Source organism: Dermochelys coriacea, chromosome 20 (genome assembly GCF_009764565.3).
Source record: "Dermochelys coriacea isolate rDerCor1 chromosome 20, rDerCor1.pri.v4, whole genome shotgun sequence".
NCBI lineage: Eukaryota > Metazoa > Chordata > Testudines > Dermochelyidae > Dermochelys > Dermochelys coriacea.
Window position 1 is genome coordinate 3417686 of NC_050087.2, and position 22132 is coordinate 3439817.

Genomic DNA, 22132 nt, shown 5'->3' on the forward strand with positions numbered 1-22132 from the left:
CAGCTCTCCCCACCACTACTCTTGCCCCCGTTCCCCCAGCCCCCCGTTCCACCCCATGCTGCACACCCCCATGTTTGACCCCCCCACTACTCCAGCCCCCACTGCTTCATACCACCTCCTGCCCCAGCCCCCATTTCCATTTTTATTTTTTCAACAAAAAAACCCAAGAGCATTTTTGACTAAAATGAAAAATGTTTTTTGTCAGAAGTGTGTTTTGATGGAAAAAACTAAGCCAGCTCTATATAGGCCCTGCCCCCAGGCCAGCTGGGTAAAGCTGGTTGATTTCCCCCCCACAACCCCATCAAAATGTAGTTGTTGGCATCCGCCTGAAATCCTCTGCCCTGCTGGTCCCAGCGGCTGCAGTTTACCACACAGCTCCAGCGCTCCGGGGCTGAAAGCATTACACCCTTGAGTGCTGTAGCAATGCGAATCTAAGCCCCAGTGTAGACGTAGCCAGGTCGATGCTGCCTACGACAGAAAAACCTGCTGCATCATTGTAGGAAGTGTCTACCCGCCCTCCGGCGCCATAGTAATATAGCTCCAGCACCAGACATGTAGATATGGCCCTACGCTAGGAGTGCTTTGCTAGTGTATCTATACCCACATACTGCCCTGGCAAAGCGCTCCTAGTGTGGTCGCGGCTTCTACCCTTATCAGTCTAGCCACCTGCGTCTACACTAGAGCTTTTGGCAACACAGCTCTGTCGGCCACAGATCACAACCCCATCCTGCCCCGACCAAGGTAGTCGTGCCAGCAACAGTCTGTAAAGCAGACCCGGCCTGAGATTTGGGAAACCTTGAGCTCTCGCTGTGCTACAGCCCCTCGCTCTCCTATGCTAGGAGCTGCTGCCTGCCAATTACTCTTTGCCATACAGACTGCAAGCTCTTTGGGGCAGGGACTGGCTACGTGCATTTGTGCAGTGCCCGGCGCAATGGGGCCCTGACCTGACTGACACCTGTAGTCGCTATCCCAATACATATGTAATAGTTACGCACCGACTCCTGAGTTCGGTCCCAAATCAGCCACATTTTCAGCCTTTTTTTTTATTGATCTTGGCTACTAAGTCACAAAACCCAGCCAGATCCAGCGGGACCCCAAACACACCTCTCCCCCAGGTCTACCTTAACATCTCCAAAATCTGTGTCCTATGGGAACGTTCTTGTGGGATCAGAGGGACAGTTTATCTGCACTGGGATCAGCCAATATTTGCATCAGAGGCAGTGAAACGACTTCCCGGTAATCCAGGAGTGGGGCTGTGAAATCAGCTCACAGAAGTGCAGCCTCCACAGTGGCTTTTACCCTCCCGGCACTGACTTTGTGGGGCTCCTTTTCCAGACGGGAACCCAGCTCCGTTGCCGTGGTGGTACCAGACTTTGCGCTGTTCGAGGAAATCAGCCTGCTGGCTCCCTATGCTCTTTGCCTCTGGGGATCAGAAAAAGATGGCCACCATGCAAGCCCTCCTGCTTTTAATACTCATCAGAGTAGCCGAGCCCAGGGCAGGCATATGCCCTGCCTGCGAGATGGCAGTCCTGGACCCAGAGGTGCAGAAGTCGTTCCTCATTGAGCTAGCAAAGCAGAGTATTCTTTCCAAGCTGCATTTGAAGGAGCGACCCAATGTGACCCAGCCGGTCTCCAGCGCTGGCCTCCTGACAGCTCTGGTGAGACTACGTGTCAGGCGCACGAACCCGAGCATCACGTTGGAGATGCCAAGCCAGAGTCCCAAGACTGATGTGCAAGAGTATGAGATTCTCAGCTTTGCTGAGCCAGGTCTGTAAGGTCTCACAGGGTGTCTCAAGGGGTTCAGCAGGGGCATAGCAAGGGACAGAGACATCCCCCAAGAAGGGCCTCTGCATGGGGGCATTTTACCCCATTGCAACCCCAAAAGGGCGCAGGAACAAAAATCAGTCCCCCGAGCACTTACATCCAACCTTACACCGCAAGGAAATAAACACATAACAGTAGTTCACTGTCAAACTGGGGGAGAGTATCTAGCGGGGTCCTGCGGGGGTCAGCCCTTGGTCTGGCGCTAGTCAATATTTTCATCAGTGACTTGGGTAACGGAGTGGAGGGAATGCTCCTACAACTTGCGGAAGACATCACGGTGGGAGGGGTTGCAAGCTTTGGCGTTCGCTTATAGAATTCAAAATGACTTGACAAATCAGAGGATTGATCTGAAATCAACAAGATGCAATTTGATAAGGACAGAGGGCAAAGTACTTCACTAAGGAAGGAAAAATCAAACGCACAACTACACGGGGAACTGGCGAGGCAATTGTACTGCTCAAAAGGATCGAGGGGTGGAATGGATAACAAATTGACCACTTGAAAATCCTTCTGACCTGGTAGCCCAAAGCTAGACGGGAGAGGATCTAATGTAACTCTGTGGCGAGAGTACAGGGGGCGCTAGATGGTTGGGGAGTGCTGCTGTCTAACAGCTGCCGTGTTCCACCCCAGATGCAGCTCCATTTTCAGAGGGCATTGCTGAGTAGATTGTAAAGTGCTATGGGATCCTATCCTTCAATATCCCAGTATAAAACAGGATTAATTTCTCCTTCCATGGAAATTCAGCCGCCTTTGGGGTGGAACGCAGCCCAGACTCTCCCTCAGCAGCACTAACCCACACGGTTCTTAGGTGGAGGAGGTGAAGATCAATGTATCCAGCTGAAATACCAGGCACTTGGAATAAAAAGCGACTTCCCAATGCGGAATTTATCCAGCGCCCCAGGGCTGACACCATCGGCCTCACATTCTATCCTTTCATTATATATACAAAGCACCATCAGCTCTTTAGCACCTATAGCGATGAAGACTGTGTGTCCGGTGTAGCACCCCGCCCCCTAGCACTCTGCCAAGTGCTCGCTTGGGCCAGACTGAGAAGACCACCAAAGCCCTGGGCTTTCCTTGGCAGGCTCCAACCCACAGACTCACTAGCACCTGCCTGCTTAGCTCACCAGTGGGCCGCCCAGGGCGGCCCGGGCTGGCAGGCGCACAAGTCTCTTGGTAATGGTTTTGGCTGGGCACAGAGCTGTCTGAAGTGCAGCCAGCAAGACGGTTGCCAGGCCCGGCCCTTGTGTCTATTTTTCCATGGATGTCACTTTGCCTGTGGAAGGAGCTGTTGGCCAGGGAGCCTCGGTGGTCTTGTGTCTGTACACCCACAGAGGCAGGTCTGGACGCCCCATGCCTGTGTGGGACGGGCAAGCCCATTGGTCAAAGGAATGTATTAGTAAAACATCCCAGAACAGTGCTCCTCCATAATACGTTGTAGCCTGATCCGGGCCAGGACAGAGACTCTCCTAGCACAAAGATGTTGCTGCAGGGAGCCAATGAACGTGCATCATGGCCCAGCCCCTCAATCCATCCTCTAGAGCAGGGGTGGGCAAACTTTTTGGCCTCAGGGCCCCATCGGGGTTCCAAAACTGTATAGAGGGCCAGGTAGGGAAGGCTGTGCCTGACCAAACAGCCTGGCCCCCACCCCCTATCTGCCCCCTCCCACTTCCCACCCCCTGACTGCCCCCCTCAGAACTCCCCACCCATCCAACCCCCCCTGCTTCTTGTCCCCTGACTGCCCCCTCCCGGGACCCCCCGCCCCTAAGCGCCCCCCCGGAATCCCACCTCATATCCAACCCCTCCTGCTCCCTGTCCCCTGACTGCCCTGCCACCTATCCACATCCCCGCCCCCTGACAGGCCCCCCAGGACTCCCACGCCTATCCAACCCCCCCCCCAGTTCCCTGTCCCCTGATCGCCCCTGCCCAGAACCTCTGCCCCATCCAACCACCCCCTGTTCCCTGTCTCCTGACTGCCCCCCAGGACTCCCTGCCCCTTATCCAACCCCACCCACCCCGCTCCCCACCCCCTTACCAGGCTGCTCAGAGCAGCAGGACTGGCAGCCAGCCAGAGCTAGCCATGCCACCACACTGCCCGGCAGGAGCTCGCAGCCCCGCGACCCAGAGCTCTGGCAGCACAGCGAGCTGAGGCTGCAGGGGAGGGGGGACAGCAGGGGAGGGGCCGGGGGTGAGCCTAGCCTAGATTACCAGCCTAGCCTAGATTCTGCTGCTCGCCATTGGAGTAAGTCTGGAGGCAAAGGAAAACGTAGAGCCCCCCCAGCTGTGGCATATCACGGTTGGTGGAGTCCCACGCCATGGCCCCAGGGCTGTGTTTAGTATTAATGCAGTGGTCTCCTGTTCCCTCTAGTCTAGTTCCCCCCATCCTCAATAGAAAGGGTACTCCTGCCCCCCCCAACGCCAGTCTAGCCCAGCGTAAACGTGGAGACCTCATGTGCTTCATTTCCTAATGCCCCCCCCTTGCTGCTTTGTCTGCAGGGCCCTCCGCTCTCAACATCACGCATCTGCACTTCCACTTCACCCAGGATGCTGGCAGAAGCGTGCAAATCCTCCACGCCAACATGTACGTGTTCCTGGCAGCCCCCGGCAGCCCCGCGCGCAGGGTCACAGCGAAGCTGCTGTTGTCCAAGCCAGGCGATGCAAACCCGACGCTGGTTGGCAGGAGGAAGCTGGAGGTGAAGCGGGGAGGCTGGGCCGCGGTGGAGGTCAGGGCAGCTGTCCAGAGCTTCTTCAGCAAAGGCGGCCAGAGACTAACGGCGGAGCTGGAGCTTGAAGGAAGCCCGGAGCCTTCCCTGCTTCTCAGCAGCAGCGAGTCTCACTGGCCGTTCATGGTGGCCAAGGCCCGGGCCAGTCCCCGACACCGGATTCGCCGCCGAGCCATCGAGTGCAATAGCAAGTCCCGGATATGCTGCAGGAAGCAGTTCTTCGTTGACTTCAAGGAGATCGGCTGGGAGGACTGGATCATCCAGCCGGAGGGCTACCGCATGAACTACTGCACGGGGCAGTGCCCCATGCACGTGGCCAGCATGCCCGGCCTGGCCTCCTCCTTCCACACAGCCATCCTGAATCTCATCAAGGCCAACAACGCACACGCCACTGTCAGTTCCTGCTGCGTCCCCACGAGCCGCCGGCCCCTCTCCCTGCTCTACTACGACCAGGACAGCAATATCATCAAGACCGACATCCCCGACATGATCATGGATGCCTGCGGCTGCACCTAACCCGCTGCCCAGCGCACACACAGCTGTCTTTGCACTGAGCGATTCTTCCCTCAAACCAGGACTGGACAGAGATTCCCCCTCCAAAGCCCTGTTCCCACTGGTCCTGCTGTTAGAATTCACGTCCTTCACATACATGACTGATTGTGCTGGTGAACCGTGCCGTGTCAAGCACCATCTCTCCGGAGGACAAGTACAGCAATCTCACCCCCCATCCAATGACCTCCCTCCACCCTTTCCCGGGGAAGGGAAGAGAGCTCCGAGCCATCCTGCAGACTCCAGCCAAGGGCCTTTTGCAGCCGTGGGTTCTGCAATGTGAAGACCCGCCCTGTAGGAAAATTGGACCAAGCCCCCCTGACCTCAGAGACCGCCGTGGGGGGAATGCTGGGCAGGGTCAGAGAGGAACTCAGTGCTGCCTAGACAAATTCAGACGGGAGGAAAGCAGGTGTAAATTCTTGATGGGGCGAGTAACTAGCCACTGGCACAATTTGCTGAGGGCCGTGGCAGATTTGCCATTTTGAAATGGGGACTGGAGGTTTTTCCAAAAGCTCTGCTCTAGGAACGATGGGTGGGGATGCTACCTACTCAGAAGAAACGGTCACAAGGGGCCCTTGGGATCTCTGATCTGTGGCTGAGCGGGGCAGGGAACAGGGGGCCACACCACGTCGCTTGGCACTCAATCGGAGCTGCAGCTTGAGATGCCAGCTGGCATGCACCAAGTCCTGTGGAACCAGGAGAGCGCTCTGGGGTGAGGGGTGAGCTGGTCCCGACGGAAGGGACGCGGCCCGGCTTCTCTGTCCATAACGTGCCCACAGCCCTTTAAGATGTCTGTTCCTCCCTCCCTGAGCAGCCTCTGTCCTGTGCACTCAATAAAATGCTGTATCTGTGTGTGCGTGACCTCCTCATCAGATAGCAAGTCCCTTCCCATCCCCAAACGCGGATCCCACTCCTGCCCCCGCCCCTCTGGGGGGCTGCCATGGTGCAAGGCAACTGACCTGGCTAGCCAAGGATCCTTCAACGTGGAGGTGTTCCCAGGTGGCACAGATCTGGCACAGCCCTGGGGTAGGGGCATGGGGTGGGGACGTGCTGTCATGGAGTCCCTGGGCGATGCTCTGGAACTGCTCCCTACGAAGCCAATCAGGACTCTGGGGGAGTCTCCTCTCTGGGAGCAGCCTGTCTGCAGGACACACAGCTCACCCGGCTTCCCCTCCCTGGGTCTGACCTCGGAGCCTTCATCATCCTCTGCCCTCCGTGCACTTCCCACAGCGAGTCCGCCCAGGCAGGGTCCGGGGAGGGCCAGAGGGTCCTGCCCCCCAACTCTGCAGTCAGACGGGACTCTCAGCCAGCCAGTAAAACAGAAGGTTTATTAGACGACAGGAACATGGTCTAACACAGAGCTTGTAGGTGCAGAGAACAAGACCCCTCACCTGGGTCCATTCTGGGGGGCAGTGAGCCAGACAACCACGTCTGCACTTCACTCCATGTCCCCAGCCAGCCCCAAACTGACTCCCGCTCCAGCCCCTCCTCCTCTGGGCTTTGTCCCTTTCCCGGGCCAGGAAGTCACTGGATTCCTTTGTTCTCCCACCCTTTAGCTCTCACCTTGCAGGGGGGAAGGGCCCAGGCCATCAGCTGCCAGGAGACCGAGTGTCTCCATTTATGTACCCTGGCCCTTTGCTATGCAACAATCACACCCCCTTGTCCCACCACCTAGAGACTTAAGAAATGCCTAGGGGAAACTGAGGCACCCCCTACAGTATTTAGAGGAAACATTAAGAACAGTCCCGCTTCGTCACATCTCTCCCCACTAGGAGACCGAACTGAGCGAGGTCACTTTAGCCGGTGACCTGGGGAAGTTCGAACCCACCAATGTTCCCATGGATGCCCCAGCATCTCTCCCATTCCTTGGTGGGAGTTACACCAGGCCCTTCCAGTTTCATGCCCTTCCTGTTTCATGCCCTCCCTTAGGTTGGATGTGCTCAATGGCACTTGCAGGCCGCATGTGGGAAGGTTTGTGCGGCCCGTGCTCTTTTGCCACCCCAGTACCCCTGGGGTTCAAACTGGGATCAGGTCTTCTCCCAGCGCTCCAGTCTGGAGGGCTGCAATTCGGGCTCTCTTGGTTAAGAGCCCCTATCTTGACCTGGGCCAGCTCTGGGCTTGGGCAGCAGCTCCCCACCTTGTGGCCCAGGTACAACGCCTCTGCCATCCGCACCTTACACCTTCCAGCTTTTGCTGTCAGTCCTGCCTCCTTGGAGCAGCCCAGCACCCTCTTCACCGGGGACACGTGTTTTTCCCAGGTTTGGCTAGTGACACCGACGTCCTCAATGGACTCCAGGGCCCAGTTCTGCACCCCCCTCAGCTTGTCTAGAATCCCACAGGCCTAGGTCAGGGGTAGGCATCGGACACGGTGATGGCTTTAAGCGTCCGATAGTCCCCACAGAACCAGATCGACCTGTCTGTCTTGGGGACCAGCCCCACGGGTGAGGCGCATGGACTGTTGAACGGCTGGATCACCTCTAAAGCCAGCATGTCCTTGACCTCCCTCTCTTGGTTCTGGGCTGTTTTCCCAGTGACTCTGAACAGGGGACACCTGATGGGATGATAGGCTCCCACCTCAGGGGAGAGATCCACCAGGGGGTCTTCCCTGTTCTCCTCCCAACTGTTCCTTACCAGGTCTACGAGTCCCCTCACTCTCTTCCCATCCAGCAGCTCGAAAGGGAAGAACCCAGTGGATTCCTGGTGCACTTCCCCATACCACAGGTGGGGCAGGTCCTTGTCCCCGTCCTGTGGATGCTGATTCATAAAAGTCCTCAGCATCATTCCCAGGGTCCCATAAACTCTCTCCATCAGCCCACGGGAGGGTGACCTGCGGAGGTCCTGGTGGGCCAGTCCCTCCATTTCTCCCACCAGCCCCGGAGCAGGGCTGACAGGACATTGGACCCCTGGTCTGTAAGGACCGCGCTGGGGACCCCCCCTCTGCTGAAGATGGTCAGCAGCGCTTCTGCCCTGGTGTCTGCCTCAGTGGAGGACAGAGCCGCCGCCCCTGGGTAGCGGGTGGCAAAATCCATCACCACCAGGACATATTTCTTCCCCAATCGGGTCGCCTTGCTGAGGGGCCCCACTATGTCCATAGCCACCTTCTGGAAAAGTTCCTATGTGATGGGCCAGGGTCTCAAGGGGGCTTTACCCTTATCCTTGGCCTTCCCCACCCTCTGGCAGGGGTCGCAGGACCTGCAGTGCCACTGGGCCGTGTCCCAGACTACGGGCCAGTCACAGTTCTGTAGCAGCTGCTGCCTCGGGCCCTGGATCCCCTGGTGTCCCGAGAGAGGGACATTGTGGGACAGGTACGACAGCCAGCAGAGATACTTCTGAGGCAACCCAGCTGCCTGCTGATCCCCCACAGTTCTACTTCCCTGGGGGAGCCCATTCCCGGTACAGGAATCTCCCACGGGAATCTGTCCCTGCAGCCTTCCCCACAGGGGTTTGCAGCGCTGTGGCCAGCAAGTTCCTCCAGCTCCTTCAAGGAGGGATCCTTCTGCAGCTCGGTCTGTAATTCAGCTGCTGGGGAAGGGAGTGGGACCTGTTCCCTCTCCCTGGCTGGGCCTGGGGTCACATCCCTGCTGAGCCCTGTCCCTGGTCGCTCCCTCCCTGCCGTGGGATCACTTCCCAGCAGCGCCTCTGGACAAGGCGAACCTAGTTGACAGCCAACCTGCCCTGCCTGTGGGTCCCCCACTGAGCTGGGGTCTCAGCTCCCACTGTGCTCAGCACTGTCCTTGCTGTCCCAGTGGGGGCAAGCAGTGAGATCTCTGCTCTCCTTACCATCAGAGCCAGCAGGAGCCCTCGCTCTGGTGTGCAGGGGGGCAGGGAGCATCTCTCTGTCCCACCCAGCCCCAGGGGGCTGGTTACAGGCAGGCAGGTATCCTGAGCCTAGCAGCTCCTCCCTGCTGCCAGCCAGGTCAGCTGCATTTTCACTGACCATTTCCCTCTCCGCTGATTGGTTCCCTGGATTCAAATTCAAGCCCTTGGCCATACAGGAGCAGGGCCTGGATCCTGTCCCAAAGAGACACAGTCACCCCCCAACAGGGTCTCACAGCTGGTATCCTGGAGAACCCCAACGACCAGCCAGCCCCACCCCTCCTGGGTCTGCACAGGGATCTGGGCCATAGGCAGAGCGAGGGGCTTCATCCCTGGGACCCTCACCCAGCTCACACAGCCCTCAGCATCTGAGGCTGCACCACCAGGGGCCTGACAACAGTTTTCTCTGTCCCAGGGTCTCGCCACCCCAGGAATGTCTCCCCATTGACCATCACCTTCTGCTCCCACTGGGGGTCCGAGGGGCCTGAGCCCAGGAGACTCCACACAGACATATAGGTTGGGGTCAGGAGTGGGAGCCTGTCCACCTCCACCCATCTGGCTGACGGAGTCTATGGCCTGGGGACCCAGCAAGGGAGCTAGACACTAGGACTTTTCGGCAGAGTCCCCCTCGTTCAAATCACCAGCCTGCTCAAAGGCAGTAAGGTCGGCATCCACATCCCGCCCCCTTAACCAGGGGCAGCAATTTAGTCTCGAGGTTCCCTGCGGAACTGGCACCCCAGGGTCTATCCCCTCTCACCCCGGGAGGTCCCCTCTGCCTCTCCGCTCCACCATCGCCAGTTCATGCTGCTGCTGCTTCTGCAGCTCTTTCTCGGGCTCTCGCTGTCTCTCCCAGTCCTCTCGGTCTCTTGGACTCAGCCCCAATCCCATCCATCTCCGATCTCCTGACGGGGAACCCGATCGTGAAGACCCCCGTCTGGTCGGGGACAGGAGTCTTGGGGATGCCTGGCTCCCACTCCAGTTGCTCCCAGATCCTGCTATAGACCCATTGGGGTCAGGAATCTGCTCCTTAGGGCGATCACCCTCCTCCAGCTGCACGATTAACAGTGCTTTGGTGAACTTTCCAGTGCACAACCCTCTCTTTCTGCACAGGGTTACAATGTCCTTCTTAAGGAGACGGTGACAGGCCCTCACTCCGCTGTCCCCCAGTTGTTGTGGACTCACAGGCCTGTGTGCTCTCAGCTCCCCACGGTTTCCAGGGAAATCCCCTTGGGTGCCAGCCCTTCTCGAGGTCACCACCTCTCTGCCAGTGTCGAGCTGCAAACTCCTCCGCCCATGGGACCTGCAATCCCCAGGGGAACCATGTTATTTCTCCCCCCCCACCCCACCCCCCACTGTTTCTCAGATGTTCTTAAAAAGAAAAGGAGTACTTGTGGCACCTTAGAGACTAACAAATTTATTAGAGCATAAGCTTTCGTGAGCTACAGCTCACTTGTTAACTGCTGGAAATGGCCCACCTTGCTTGTCACCATGAAAGGTTTTCCTCTCCCCCCGCTGGTGATGGCTCATCTTAAGTGATCACTCTCCTTACAGTGTGTACGATAAAACCCATTGTTTCATGTTCTCTGTGTGTGTGTATATAAATCTCCCCACTGTATTTTCCACTGAATGCATTCGATGAAGTGAGCTGTAGCTTACAAAAGCTTATGCTCAAATAAATTTGTTAGTCTCTAAGGTGCCACAAGTACTCCTTTTCTTTTCAGGGGACCCCATTACTGCACAGTCCATCTCGCTGGTCACACAATCCCAGGGGTTAACCGCCCCCCGAAACCGCTCCTCTCTGAGCCTTCAGCACACCTGGTCCTCGTCAATCCCCCTTTGTTTTACTGCTCCCCAGCCACTTACTGCAGGAAGCGTCATCCGCGGGGTGCAGTACATCCCACTGCTGCCACCAGTTGTCACAGATTCCCTGGGCGATGCTCTGGAACTGCTCCCCATGAAGCCAGTCAGGACTCTGGGGAAGTCTCCTCTCTGGGAGCAGCCTGTCTGCAGGACACACAGCTCACACAGCTTCCACCTTCCTGGGTCTGACTTCGGAGCCTTCAGCATCCTCTGCCCCTCCATGCGCTAAGCGAGTCCACCCAGGCGGGGTCCGGGGGGGGGGCCAGAGGGACCTGCCCCCCAATTCCGCCGGCAGACGTGACTCTCAGCCAGCCAGTAAAACAGAAGGTTTATTAGACAACAGGAACATGGTCTAAAACAGAGCTTGTAGGTGCAGAGAACAGGACCCCTCAGCTGGGTCCATTTTGTGGGGCAGTGAGCCAGACAACCCATCTGCACTTCACTCCTCGTCCCCAGCCAGCCCCAACTAACTCCCCCTCCAGCCCCCCCTCCTCTAGGCTTTGTCCCTTTCCCGGGCCAGGAGGTCACTGGATTCCTTTGTTCTCCCACCCTTTAGCTCTCACCTTGCAGGGGGGAAGGGCCCAGGCCATCAGTTGCCAGGAGACAGGGTGTCGCCATTTACGTACCCTGGCCCTTTGCTCTGCAACAATCACACCCCCTTATCCCACCACTTAGAGACTGAAGAAATGCCTAGGGGAAACTGAGGCACCCCTACAGTATTCAGAGGAAACATTAAGAACAGTCCCACTTCATCACAGGTGCCTAGGGCGTTCTCAGCGGGGTTCTCTGGGGCTCATGCCCATGAGCGAGAGTTGAAGGAAGCCCCCAGTTCAGTTGGCCACATGTGCATAGTGGGCAGGTGGCACCGGCCAGCTCGAGGCAGCTTTGCTGCCCTCAGCCATCAGCCTGGCTGCCAGACCTTCTGCCTAGTGTGGTCCCCTGAAAACTGGTGACCGGTTCCAAAATCCCGCCGGTGCCAGAAGCCACAGCGCAGCGCCCAGTGGGCACCGGGAGCTGAGCTTGGGGCGGGCCTGCCGCTAGGGTCCCGCTAACCCACCGTGGCTGCCCCCACCAGCCAACCATTCCCCATCAGGGGCCAGGCAGGCTCAGCCTCACATGCCAGGGCCTGCCCTGATTCCAGGGGCTACTCAAGAGGCTGCTGCCAGCTCCCAAAGCCTCAGGTGGCCAGGGACCTGCTATCTCCTGCCGCAGGCTCTTGCTGTCCGCTCCTGGAGCAAGTCTCCTGGGGGACACGTCCAGGGGGCAGTGCTCGGGAGCGTGAGACTGTGGATCCTGGCTCTCTGCAGCTGGCCCGCTGGGGGCGGAGAGGGGGCGTAGCAGGGATGGTCGGAGCTGTTGCCAATCGCCGCTTGCTCAGCTTGCATCCACGCACCCAAACAGCACGCCAAGGGGTGCCAAGCCAGCCGGGGGGCAAAAGTCCTCCCGCAGCTGGGCAAACATGCTCCTTCGATCAGATCTCTTTTTTTTTTTTTTTTTGGCGAGACGGGGTCTGATCCAGCAGCCAAGGCTCCTGAGGACAGCACGCAGCTGGTTCAGGGATGCTCGGCTCTGGGTCTGACACTCGCACATGGACCCCAAGTGGGGACAGCCAGACTGGTCCCCTGAAGAGCTTCCGGCTGGGGGCCCTCTCAGCGTCGCTTGGCTCTGGGCTCCCCTCCTCGGCCCCCAGCTCTCAGTGGAATGGGCCTTCTCCTGACTGTGGCCCAGCACTGCTCCCGGGGTAGGGGGTGTTTCCCACTCTGCTTGGGCTGCTTGCCGGAGACCCTCCAGCCCCGGGAATGAGCTGCCCCATGCCTGTCCTGCTTGGAGGGGAGGGGGCAGGACAACCGGCAGGTCGGGTGTCGAAATGGGGCCATTCTTCCTGCTGGGAAACCTGGGGTGACCCTGCGTCGATTCCCAAAGCCGAGGCTGGGCTCCGTGCGGAGTGCCTCGCTGCCACCTGGATCGCAGGTCCCAGGCTCCCATTCAGATCAGCAGGTGCAGCAAGGGAGGAGGGGTTGGAGGGTGGCCCTGCGGGGCTGACACTGGAGTGCAGGGCTGGGTTCTGCTCTCCCCTGCAGGTTTCAATGTGACTTCTCCATTACCCCACTCCTGCACTTGGCACAGGGCTAGGATATAAGCCACCTCCCGGCTCCACCCAGTCCAGACCCTGCTCAAACCTCATCATAAATTACAGCAGCCTCAGGGTTGCTCTGATTTCTGCTCTGCCCCCTGAAACAAAGAATACCCATAATTCAGTGCATTGCAGCCGTACCCCTGATCCATCCCATACACCACGGGCAAGGTTGGTGCAGGGATCTTACGCAAGCTCCACACTGGCCAGGGAGGCCCCCATTTAGGGGCGATTCCTAGGGGTCATTTCCCCTATGTTAGGGCCCCTTTACAGTGCTGGAACAGGACAAAGGTTCCTGGATACAATGGAGAATCCCAACCCCTGGCTGTATTGGAGTCACTCCAGATTTGCACCAGTGTAAATAAGATGTTATCAGTGTAGCAATTCATCCTGGCAAAAGGGGCTGGACTGGCAGCTCCCGCTAACATCACTGTTTATCCAGAGAGCCCTGCAAGGCCAGGATGGAGAACATGGACATTTCTTTATTATTATTATGGGGGGAGGGGGCAGATGCATGACTCAGTTTCCCCACTCCCTTTGGATTGTCAACCCCAGGGAAGGAAGGGGTTAATTCCTTCTCACAGCCTGGATGGGAAGGGTTGGGCTGCTAGTCCAGGTGGCTGGCTGGGCTGGGTTGAGCTGACTGAAGGAGAACTGGCCCCATGTGCATGGTGGCCTGGACAATAAGGTAGGGTTGCTAACTTTCTAATTGCACAAAACTGAACACCCTTGCCCTGCCCCTACCATGAGGCCCTTTCTCTGGGGCCCCACCCCCTTCCCTCCAGTCCCCCTCCCTCCATCGCTCACTCTCCTCCACTGCGGGTGTGGGCTCTTGGGTGGGGCCAGAAATGAGGTGTTCACGTTGCAGAAGGGGGCTCCGGGCTGGGGCAGGGGGTTAGGATGTGGGAGGGGTGTGGGCTCCAGGAGGGGGCACAGAGCTGGGGTGGGAGTTGGGGTGTGGGCTCTGGGAGGAAGTTAGGGTGCAGGAGGTGGTCCGACCTGGGGCATGGGGTTCGGGTGGGGGCGTGGGGTCTGGGAGGGAGTTAGGGTACAGGAAGGGGTTCTGACCTGGGACAGGAGGTTCGGGGTGTGGTCTCCAGCCAGGCGGCGCTTACCTCAGGCAGCTCCCGGTTGGTGGCACAGTGAACCTGCCCTGGCTCCACACTGCTCCCAGAAGCGGCCGGCATGTCCCTGCGGCCCCTAGATGGAGGTGAGGCCAAGTGACTCTGCACAGTGCTCGCGCCTGCAGGCACCGCCCCCACAGCGCCCATTGTCCGCAGTTCCTGGCCAATGGGAGCTGCAGAGCCAGCGCTTGGGGCAGGGGCAGCGCGCAGAGCCCACTGATCACACCTGTGCCTAGGAGCCAGAGGGAGATGTTGCTGCTTCCTGGAGCTGCATGGAGCAAGGTAGGGAGCCTGCCAGCCCCGCGCCAACTGGACTTCTCATGGCCCAGTCCGCAGTGCTGTCCAGAGCCATCAGGGTCCCTTTTCGACCAGGCTTTCTGGTTGAAAACCGGACACCTGGCAACCCTACTTCAAAAGCCAGAGAAGTTGTGGAAGCAGCACCTGGAAAGCAAGGACTGAGAGGTGAGGAAGGACGGGGATAAGATCTCTGCCTACAGCACAGAGAAGGAGATGAATGCTGGAGCTTTGGCTCGGGGGGGGCGGTGATGCTCCCAGAGCAGACTCTTGGTCCAGCTCTGCTCTGACCAGAGAGCCCCCGAAGGCTGGATTCCAGCTGACCAGCTGTGGTCTCTGCCCTGAGGCTGGGCCCATCTGGGCTCCCTGGAGAGCCAGGAACCCCAGGTGCAAGAGCCCGAGGGTCCCATCCCCAGGAGTGGAGCCGCAAGGCTCAGCTTTGTAAAAAACGGAAGATCCAGAACACTTGGTGTCCAGACACGTGTCCCCTGGACGGGGAGAGGGGAGGGCCATCCCCACGACCCCTTCAGCCCCAAGCCTCTCCGCTGGGGTGCTCCTTTGGGCTGCGTGCGGCTGAGCAAGCCCAAGAAAGCCCAGTTCCCAGCTGCGGCTGGAGGCAGCTTCCAGCCCTTCACAAGCGGGCTGGGGTCTCTGCCTGGGGTCTGAAGAGGCGGCAAATGTCACAGGCCTGGCTGGCTCAGGGAAAAGCCACCTCGGGGGGACATGCCCCTGTGGACGGAGCACTCTCGAAGTGGAGTGTTTCCTTCCCACTTTCCTGGGTTCACCATCACAAAACATTCCAAACCTCCATCCCCCCCCCCCCCCCGAATTTCCACTCCACGGACGTTTCAACTCTTCATCCCCATTCAGGCCGAAACCTAATTTCAGATGTTGGGATTTCCCACCGGCTGGACTTCATGGCTTCTGACCCACCCTGGCCACCAGTATCGGTGCGCACGGACCCCATCTCTGCAGCCCCCCAGCCCCCAGGCCAGGCCAATGTTCCACAGTTCAGTTCCCTAGCGAGAGCCACGGCCAGCTGTGCCCGCAGCCCATGGCAGCAAATCGAAGCCAGATTCCACAATGTTTCCCCGCTTATCTCACTGGGCCAGGGGCAAGCTGACTAGATAAGGGGGGATGTGTCTGTGCGTAGCTGGGGGAGGGGGGCAAAGGTTATTCTGGCCAGTCCAACACCCAGGACACATTATGTAATCTTATGGGCATCCGTCCTCACAGCTTGGCTGTCACTTACACCTGGGCGCAAGGGGCCCCTGCCCTGGGGACACCATACAGCAGCTAACCTGGTGCAAAGGTGCTAGGGGAGGAGGTATCCCCCGAGCCCCCAGGAAAACCCCCACGCAGAGGGCCCTGCCCTGCCTCCACAGCAGGAAGTGCTGGGGGCGTGAGTGGACCTGCACCCCAACCAGGGGCCACACTTTAGGGCGAAGTTGGCCAGTGCTGAGGCCACACCAGCCCCTGAACGAGCAAAGCACAAGCCGGTCCCTGCGCAGGGAGGAAGTTACGGTTTTGAGGCCCCCCCTCCCCTGCAGACACCCCGATGCAAAGGTCCTGGGAACGGCACTGGGCCTGTAGCCGGCGGCACCTCTCTAGCCCCCCTGGGCGAGGGGGGAGCCCTGCTCCTGTGTTGGAGGCTGAGGTACAGGCCTGCGGCTATGCTGTGTCACTGGGCACTTGCCCCCTGGCAGGGGGGAAGTTAAAGGGAGTCCAGACCAAGTCAGCAGCCTTTTGCACACCCACCCCAACCAGAGGCCTATGTCGGGGGAAGCCACCAAGAGAAGAGCAAAGCAGCAGCCCGTCTCCCATCTCAGAGGGCCTGGCCGGCCCAGGCTTCCAGCTGGCAACCCCCGGCTTCGCTCAGAGTTGCAATCCCGCTCCTCTGGGTACAGCCCTGCACTGGCCAGGGACCCGCATCCCCTTCAAGGACTCGCCCGTCTCCTGGCTTGACCCGCCTCCCAGGGGCACTGGGTTGAGGCCGATTGTGCCCAGAGAGCTCCAACTCCTCCCTGACTGGGGGGATCTGGCCCCCCAGCGGCCCTGGAACGGATCGTTCCTGATGCCCACGCAGCATGCGGCACGGCTCCCCGAGTCTGTCACAGCCCCAGCTGTGCAGCATTCGCTCAGCCTTGCGGCTCTGGAAGTCCCCAGTTCAATCCCTGCTGTGTTGGCCAAGCAGGCGCCTGCCCCCGGCAAAGGCACCTGGAGCCAGGCCCCAGCCCTGCCCAGCGCAGAGTGGGCAGCGTCCAGGGGACCGAGGCTGGTCCTGTCCGTCAGGGGATTGATACCATCTGGGGCCCAAGACCGGGTTTGCGCAAAGCCGAAGGGATGTTGTGTTTTTATTTATCCCTCCCTGTCTGTGTTTGTTCAACAAACAGCTTCTCTGGGGCCAGGGATGCTGGGGAGGATCCCATGCTGAGTTGCCCAGAGCCCTGCTGGCGGACAACAGGAACCCTCTGTCCTGCCTCAGCTGGGCACTGGCTCTGCGTGGCAGAAAGAGTCCCTAAGGTTAAAAGCCGGGCTGGTGCATTATGATCATCTGGTCTGACCTCTTGGGGAACGATTATTATTGCAGTAGCACCTCTAACCTCCATTGTGCTGGGTGCCAAAGGGCTCACAGACTAAGCAGACAAAGGTTGGGAGGGGAAAGTGACTTGCCCCAGGCCCTACAGTGGCCAGTGGCAGAGGACTCCCGGGCCCTGGGTTGTAATGGTTCTAGCTTCCAGCCATGGGCGCTATCCTGCCCCTGTCTGGCATCTAATAGCCCCCTCCCGGCAGGAGCATTCACCCCATGGAGGCATCAATTGAGGTCCAGCTGTGCCTTCTCTCTACGGGATGCGCCGGAGTCCCTCCGTGCTGGGTGCGTTTTCCAGCCTTCAGTCGGTGCGTGTAGCTGTTTCGTCTTCTGCTCACTGGTTCGAAGCCCGCATGTGCTTTGTAGCCCCCACGGCTACATCACACACGAAGGCTGGGATCTGACGCAGGTGTGCCAAGCCCCCCTTTGTCGCCACACAAATCAGCCTGTGCACTCAGGATCCAGGTTGTAGGACCCTGCTAGGGGGGTGGGTCTGAGCCCTCTCGCTCTGCAGTGCGGACGCAGCGCAAGACGCAGACCTGAGCCGGAAGGGCTGCGTCGCGTAGCATGGCTGCTGGGAGGGGGCCCTCTACCAGGAGGCGAGGCGTATGGCTGGAGTATTTATAGCCCTCACGTGCTTCCCGCGCTGAGCGATTCAGAACCAAAGGGGCTGCGTTTGGCTTTACGTGTGAGCGAGGGGCTAGAAAGGAAGCAGAAAGTCAGCAGGGCGCAGGGCTGTTCTGCACAGGTAGACTCAATAACAGCTGCAGCAGCCATCTCTGTTTCTGGAGAGCCACCCGGAGGTGTTTCACAAACTGGGCTCCAAAAGGCAGCCACCTCTGGGGCTGGGCCTGGCAGCTGTTTGCACAGGGATCCCTCGCCCAGTGCTGAGATGCAGCCACCTCTGGGGTGAGACACAGCAGCTGTTTATAGAGCGTTCCATTCATCACTGACATGCAGCAGCCTTTGGGATGGGGTACAGCAGCGTTTAAAAGCCACACCCCACCACCCTACAACGGTTTCGGATAGGAAGTGAAGGAAATCCCCATCTCCTGCAGTGGGGGGTAAGGTGCGGCAGCCAGAGCTCCTCTCTGCCAACAGGACCCCGGGGTCTCTAATAGCCAAAGGTTATTCCCTCTTCTCCACCATTCGGCACGTGCATAGCACCCCCTAGGGGCAGCACGCTCCATGCTGACTCTACGTGGCGGGAAGTGCTCTATTTTAAGCCCATTTTCATTGGGTTCTCAGTAGCAATTTCCCGTGCGCGATGTTCCTAGAGCTCCCTTAAAAGTCCGATCGGCGGCACAGCGCAGCTAAGCCAGGCTCCCTGCCCTGGCTCCATGCAGCTCCCGGAAGCAGCTGGCATGTCCCTGCGGCCCCTAGGCACAGGGGTGATCAGGGAAGCTCTGTGTGCTGCCCCCACCCCCAGTGCTGGCTCCGCAGCTCCCATTGGCCGGGAACCGTGGAGGAACCGTGCACCTAGGAGGCGGACATGGGGCCACTTCCGGGAGCTGCGTGGGGGCAAGGCAGGCAGGGAGCTCCGCCCAGCTGGAGTCTGCACCCCAAATCTTCTTGCACACCCCAGCCGCCTGCCCCAGGTCAGAACACCCTCCCGCACCCTAACTCCGTCCCGCAGCCTGCATCCCAACCCCCTGCCCCAGCCTGCACCCCCTCCCTACGGGGAGACTCCTGGCCTGGCTCGGCTCGGCTCAGCCCGGCTTCTACTGGCCCAGCCCTGAGTCAATGAGCCAAACTGCGACAGGAGACTCTGCTGTCAGTGAGGTCTATTCACTCCAGGGCCTCGGCTGATCCAGCCTCCGACCCAGAGCAAGACCCAGAGGAGGCTGCAGGGCCGATATGGCTCAGGGGGTGGGGTGGAGAATAAACCAGGCTGGGGCCAAAGGTCCCCCTGGACTCTGCACTTGGGGCTGCCACTGGCCTCTCCCCTTGGCCAGGATCTAGATGCTGCCCGTCGCTCCCGAAGGAGCCCTTGCCAAGCTCAACAGCCACGCTGCGAAGGTCCAAGGGCGCTCGCTGCCAGCGGCTGGAGCGGGGTCTCCAGGCAGCGCTGAGTTCAGGGGGTGGGGTGGGAATTCCTCCCAGGGGCTGATTTCTACCAGGAAAAGGGCTCGGCTCTTGGCTGCTATCTCAGGGCGATTTCTGGCCTTGGCCTCCTTTGCAAAGGCCCAAGGGGCAGCACAACCGGGCACTGGAGCCATTTTACCCGGTGAGGATAATCACCGGAGCCCAGCTCCCAGCCCTCCGAGTGTGGGACCTTTCAGATGAGGCCCCCTCGGCTCCGCAGGGACATTCCTGACCCCGGGAGGATTTTCCGAAGAAGGGGGGAGGGGCAGAGTTCTCAGCCAAAATCTCCCCTCCTCTGCTCCCGCCCACCCCTGGGGGCAGGATGGCTGGGTGGGGACAGGGAGGGCGCGCCGTCTGCGGCGATGTCATGGGTTGCCCTGGAGTTTGAAGCCTTGGACGCCAAGAACCAGCTTTGCGCTGGAGAGGAAGGAGCTTTGCATTAGAGGGGTGGCACAGAGACTGTCCCCGCAGGCCCCCTTGTGCCTGGATGCGGCAACGCGGCCACTCTGCCTCAGTTTCCCCACCACCATCTTTGGCCTGCTCCTGCATAGAGGTGATCGGGCCCTTTGGCCAAGCCTTCTGGGGTAAGAGCTAATCAACACACCAAGCAAAAGACTCCTCAATCCCGCTAGGCTTGGTCTCCAGCCCCCTCCCAGCTCATCCTCTGCCTCCCAACTGGCTCCAGGGCTCTACAGCCAGGCCATGCCCCTCCTCCACTCAAGGGCTCCAGCAGGCCCCAGTTCTCTAACGGTCCTCAGTCCAAGCTGGGCTCTTTGCCCCACACGGGTGCCCCCCCCTCCGTCCCACACAGCCACTGTCCGCTGGGCTTGCTGCTCTCGGCACAGGTGTAGCGGTTTGGGGCTAAGTGGGCCCAGAGTTGCTCTTTAACTCCTTCCTCTCCAGCACGAAGCTGGTCTAACCCATCACAAGGGGAGTTTGGCTGGTGCCCCTCAGCATTGGGGCCGGCTGGGTGCTTCCCACTGGCTTGCTGGTAAAAATCCTCGCGGGCTGGGAGATCATGTCATGGGGGTATCAAGCCAGATGGAGCAAACGGCAGGCCTGGGAATAGAACCCAGAAGTCCTTACTCCCGGACCCCTCCCCTCCAGACTCCACTCCCTTCCTCAGGTGGGGGGGTCTGTCTAACTGGGTGGGGAGGGGCTCCAATTAGCATCCTTCGGAGCAGCGATCTTCTCGGCCCTGCCGCCTCGGGGAGGGAGGGAGTGGCTGCGTCGCGACACTGGTGGGCTATCAGGGTGCAGCCGGGGCTCTGGGCACCCAACCCATGGGGTTCCCAGCGTGGGAGCTGCCAGGGCCGGAGCCTGGCAAGTTGGGGACACAGAGGAGGCAAAGCGGGGTTCTCCGATGGGCTTGATCCAGCAGCCTCAGGTTCCCCAGTGGCTCCCAGTCTGGGACCAGCTGCCCCAGAGACCCAGCTCCGATGCCGGCTGGCCGAAGGTGCCCTGCAAGGTGAGGGGTGTGGCTCTTTGCCAAATCCAGCAGTGGGGAGGTCAGTAAAATGGGGCATCACGTGACACCTCCCCACCCTGGGGCAAGATGTTGGGATCCTTCAGACCTAGCTCGTTAGCTCAACGGCTGCAAAGACCCAAAGTCATGCACGGTGCAGCCCCTAGAGGGGGACACTGAGCCAATGTAAGCGGGGGAATAGTCCCACTCTTGTGGGGAACTTTCCTGGCTTCTGCATTACCCCGGTGAAGTGGGCTAGCGAAAGGATCTGAGTCCTCACTGCCACTCCCTTTACCCAGAGGCCTGCCTGACCTCGAGGGCTCCCCTTCCCCTTTCCTGTCTGGCAGAGTCCTCGTAACCCCAACAAGGCTGGGCCCAGGATTCCTGGGGGGCTCGACCCCCAACCCTGCTGTGGTCACCTAGGACAGGGGCTAGGATGTCCCCACTCCGGGGGGCTCTCTCTGCCCTGGGCACTTCTCTGACCCACTGATCATTACATACAAGTTAAAGCAAATGCAAGTTATTTAATCAACAATTAATTTTAAAAAGAATAAGGGAAAATGAGAAAGGTTAAAGGAAACACATCACCCCGCTCTGTGGCCGGGAACATCACAAACAGTGTCTCTGGGGTGTTAGGGCAGTTCACAGTCTGTTCCTTGTAAGTCCCCGGCCTTCTGCTCAGGCCCTGGCTGTGCTGTAGGGTTGCTGCGGGTTGGACACTTGCTCTGGTGGTGGCCACACGCTCTCAGGCTCTAAGTGGCAGGACCCTTCTGCCCAGTGTCGCCCCCGCCCTGTCGGGGTTACGATCCAAGCCTGGCCTGCAGAGCCCCTTGGCTGAGGCATCTCCCTGTGCTGGGCCCGCTGCTCAGGGTCCCCCTCGGTCTCCCCTGCTGCTCACCGCACCCAGCTCCGGACTGCTCCAGCCCCAGCTGCACCACTCTGTCTCTGCACTGCAGCTGCTGCTCTGCCTCCAGCTCCCTGGGCTGCTTCTCTGGCCCCTCTGGCTCTGGGGCTGCAGCTCTGCTCCCAGCACAGGTCTGCTCTCTCTAGGCTGGGCCTCTGGCTTCGGGGCTGCAGCTCTGCTCCAGGACAGGGTCTGCTCTCTCTGGGCTGCTTTTCTGGTCCATCTGGATCTGGCCCAGCTCTGCACCCCAGCTTAGCTCGGCCCCACTCTGTCTGACCCAGGCAAATCCAGCTCACACTGAGGATGGCTCCCTGATTAGCCTGCTCGCCCGGTCATTCAGGCTGACCTGGAGCATTGGCCTCTCCCCATTGTTCCTGGGGGCTGTCAGTCTCAGGTCCTGCTTCCCCATCGACCCTGCCCCCTTTTTAGTACTGGGAGCTAGCCAACTGAAACACCCCCACTGACTGTTAGTAAGGGGGCAACAGTCCCCTTACACCAACACTCCATGGGATGCTGGGACGTAGCCTCCAGCAGGGGGTGCAATAGGAGGGACCCCAAGGGAGCAGAATGGGGGGGAGGGGCAGCCGGTAAAGCCCCAGAGGAGGGGGCAGAGATCCAAACAGGACATGAGGCCCAGAGCAGAGAGCTTTGCCCAGAACTGGGGAGGCTCCCCAGGAGATGGCTAAGCCCCCAGGCCACTGCCCTGCCTCTAACGCTGGGCAAGACCCATATCCATGGGGTCCCTCCGAGGGAACAGCAGACAC

General features: G+C 59.5%; 1 protein-coding gene across 1 annotated transcript; it reads left to right on the forward strand.

The window, feature by feature from the left end:
* Positions 1-595: 595 nt before the first annotated feature.
* LOC119845975 (inhibin beta C chain-like) lies at positions 596-5810 on the forward strand. Its single transcript, XM_038379005.2, has 2 exons — positions 596-1767; positions 4321-5810. Exons 1-2 carry the CDS (start codon positions 1410-1412, stop codon positions 5061-5063), a joined length of 1101 nt encoding a protein of 366 aa, XP_038234933.2. The 5' UTR covers positions 596-1409; the 3' UTR covers positions 5064-5810.
* The last annotated feature ends 16322 nt before the right edge of the window (positions 5811-22132 follow it).

What these genes read in the sequence shown, in the direction of transcription:
- LOC119845975 (XM_038379005.2), top strand. Translation starts at nt 1,410, where the DNA reads ATGCTCTTTGCCTCTGGGGATCAGAAAAAGATGGCCACCATGCAAGCC. An exon ending in TCTCAGCTTTGCTGAGCCAG is followed by an intron (nt 1,768 to 4,320) that starts GTCTGTAAGGTC and finishes CTTTGTCTGCAG; the next exon opens with GGCCCTCCGCTCTCAACATC.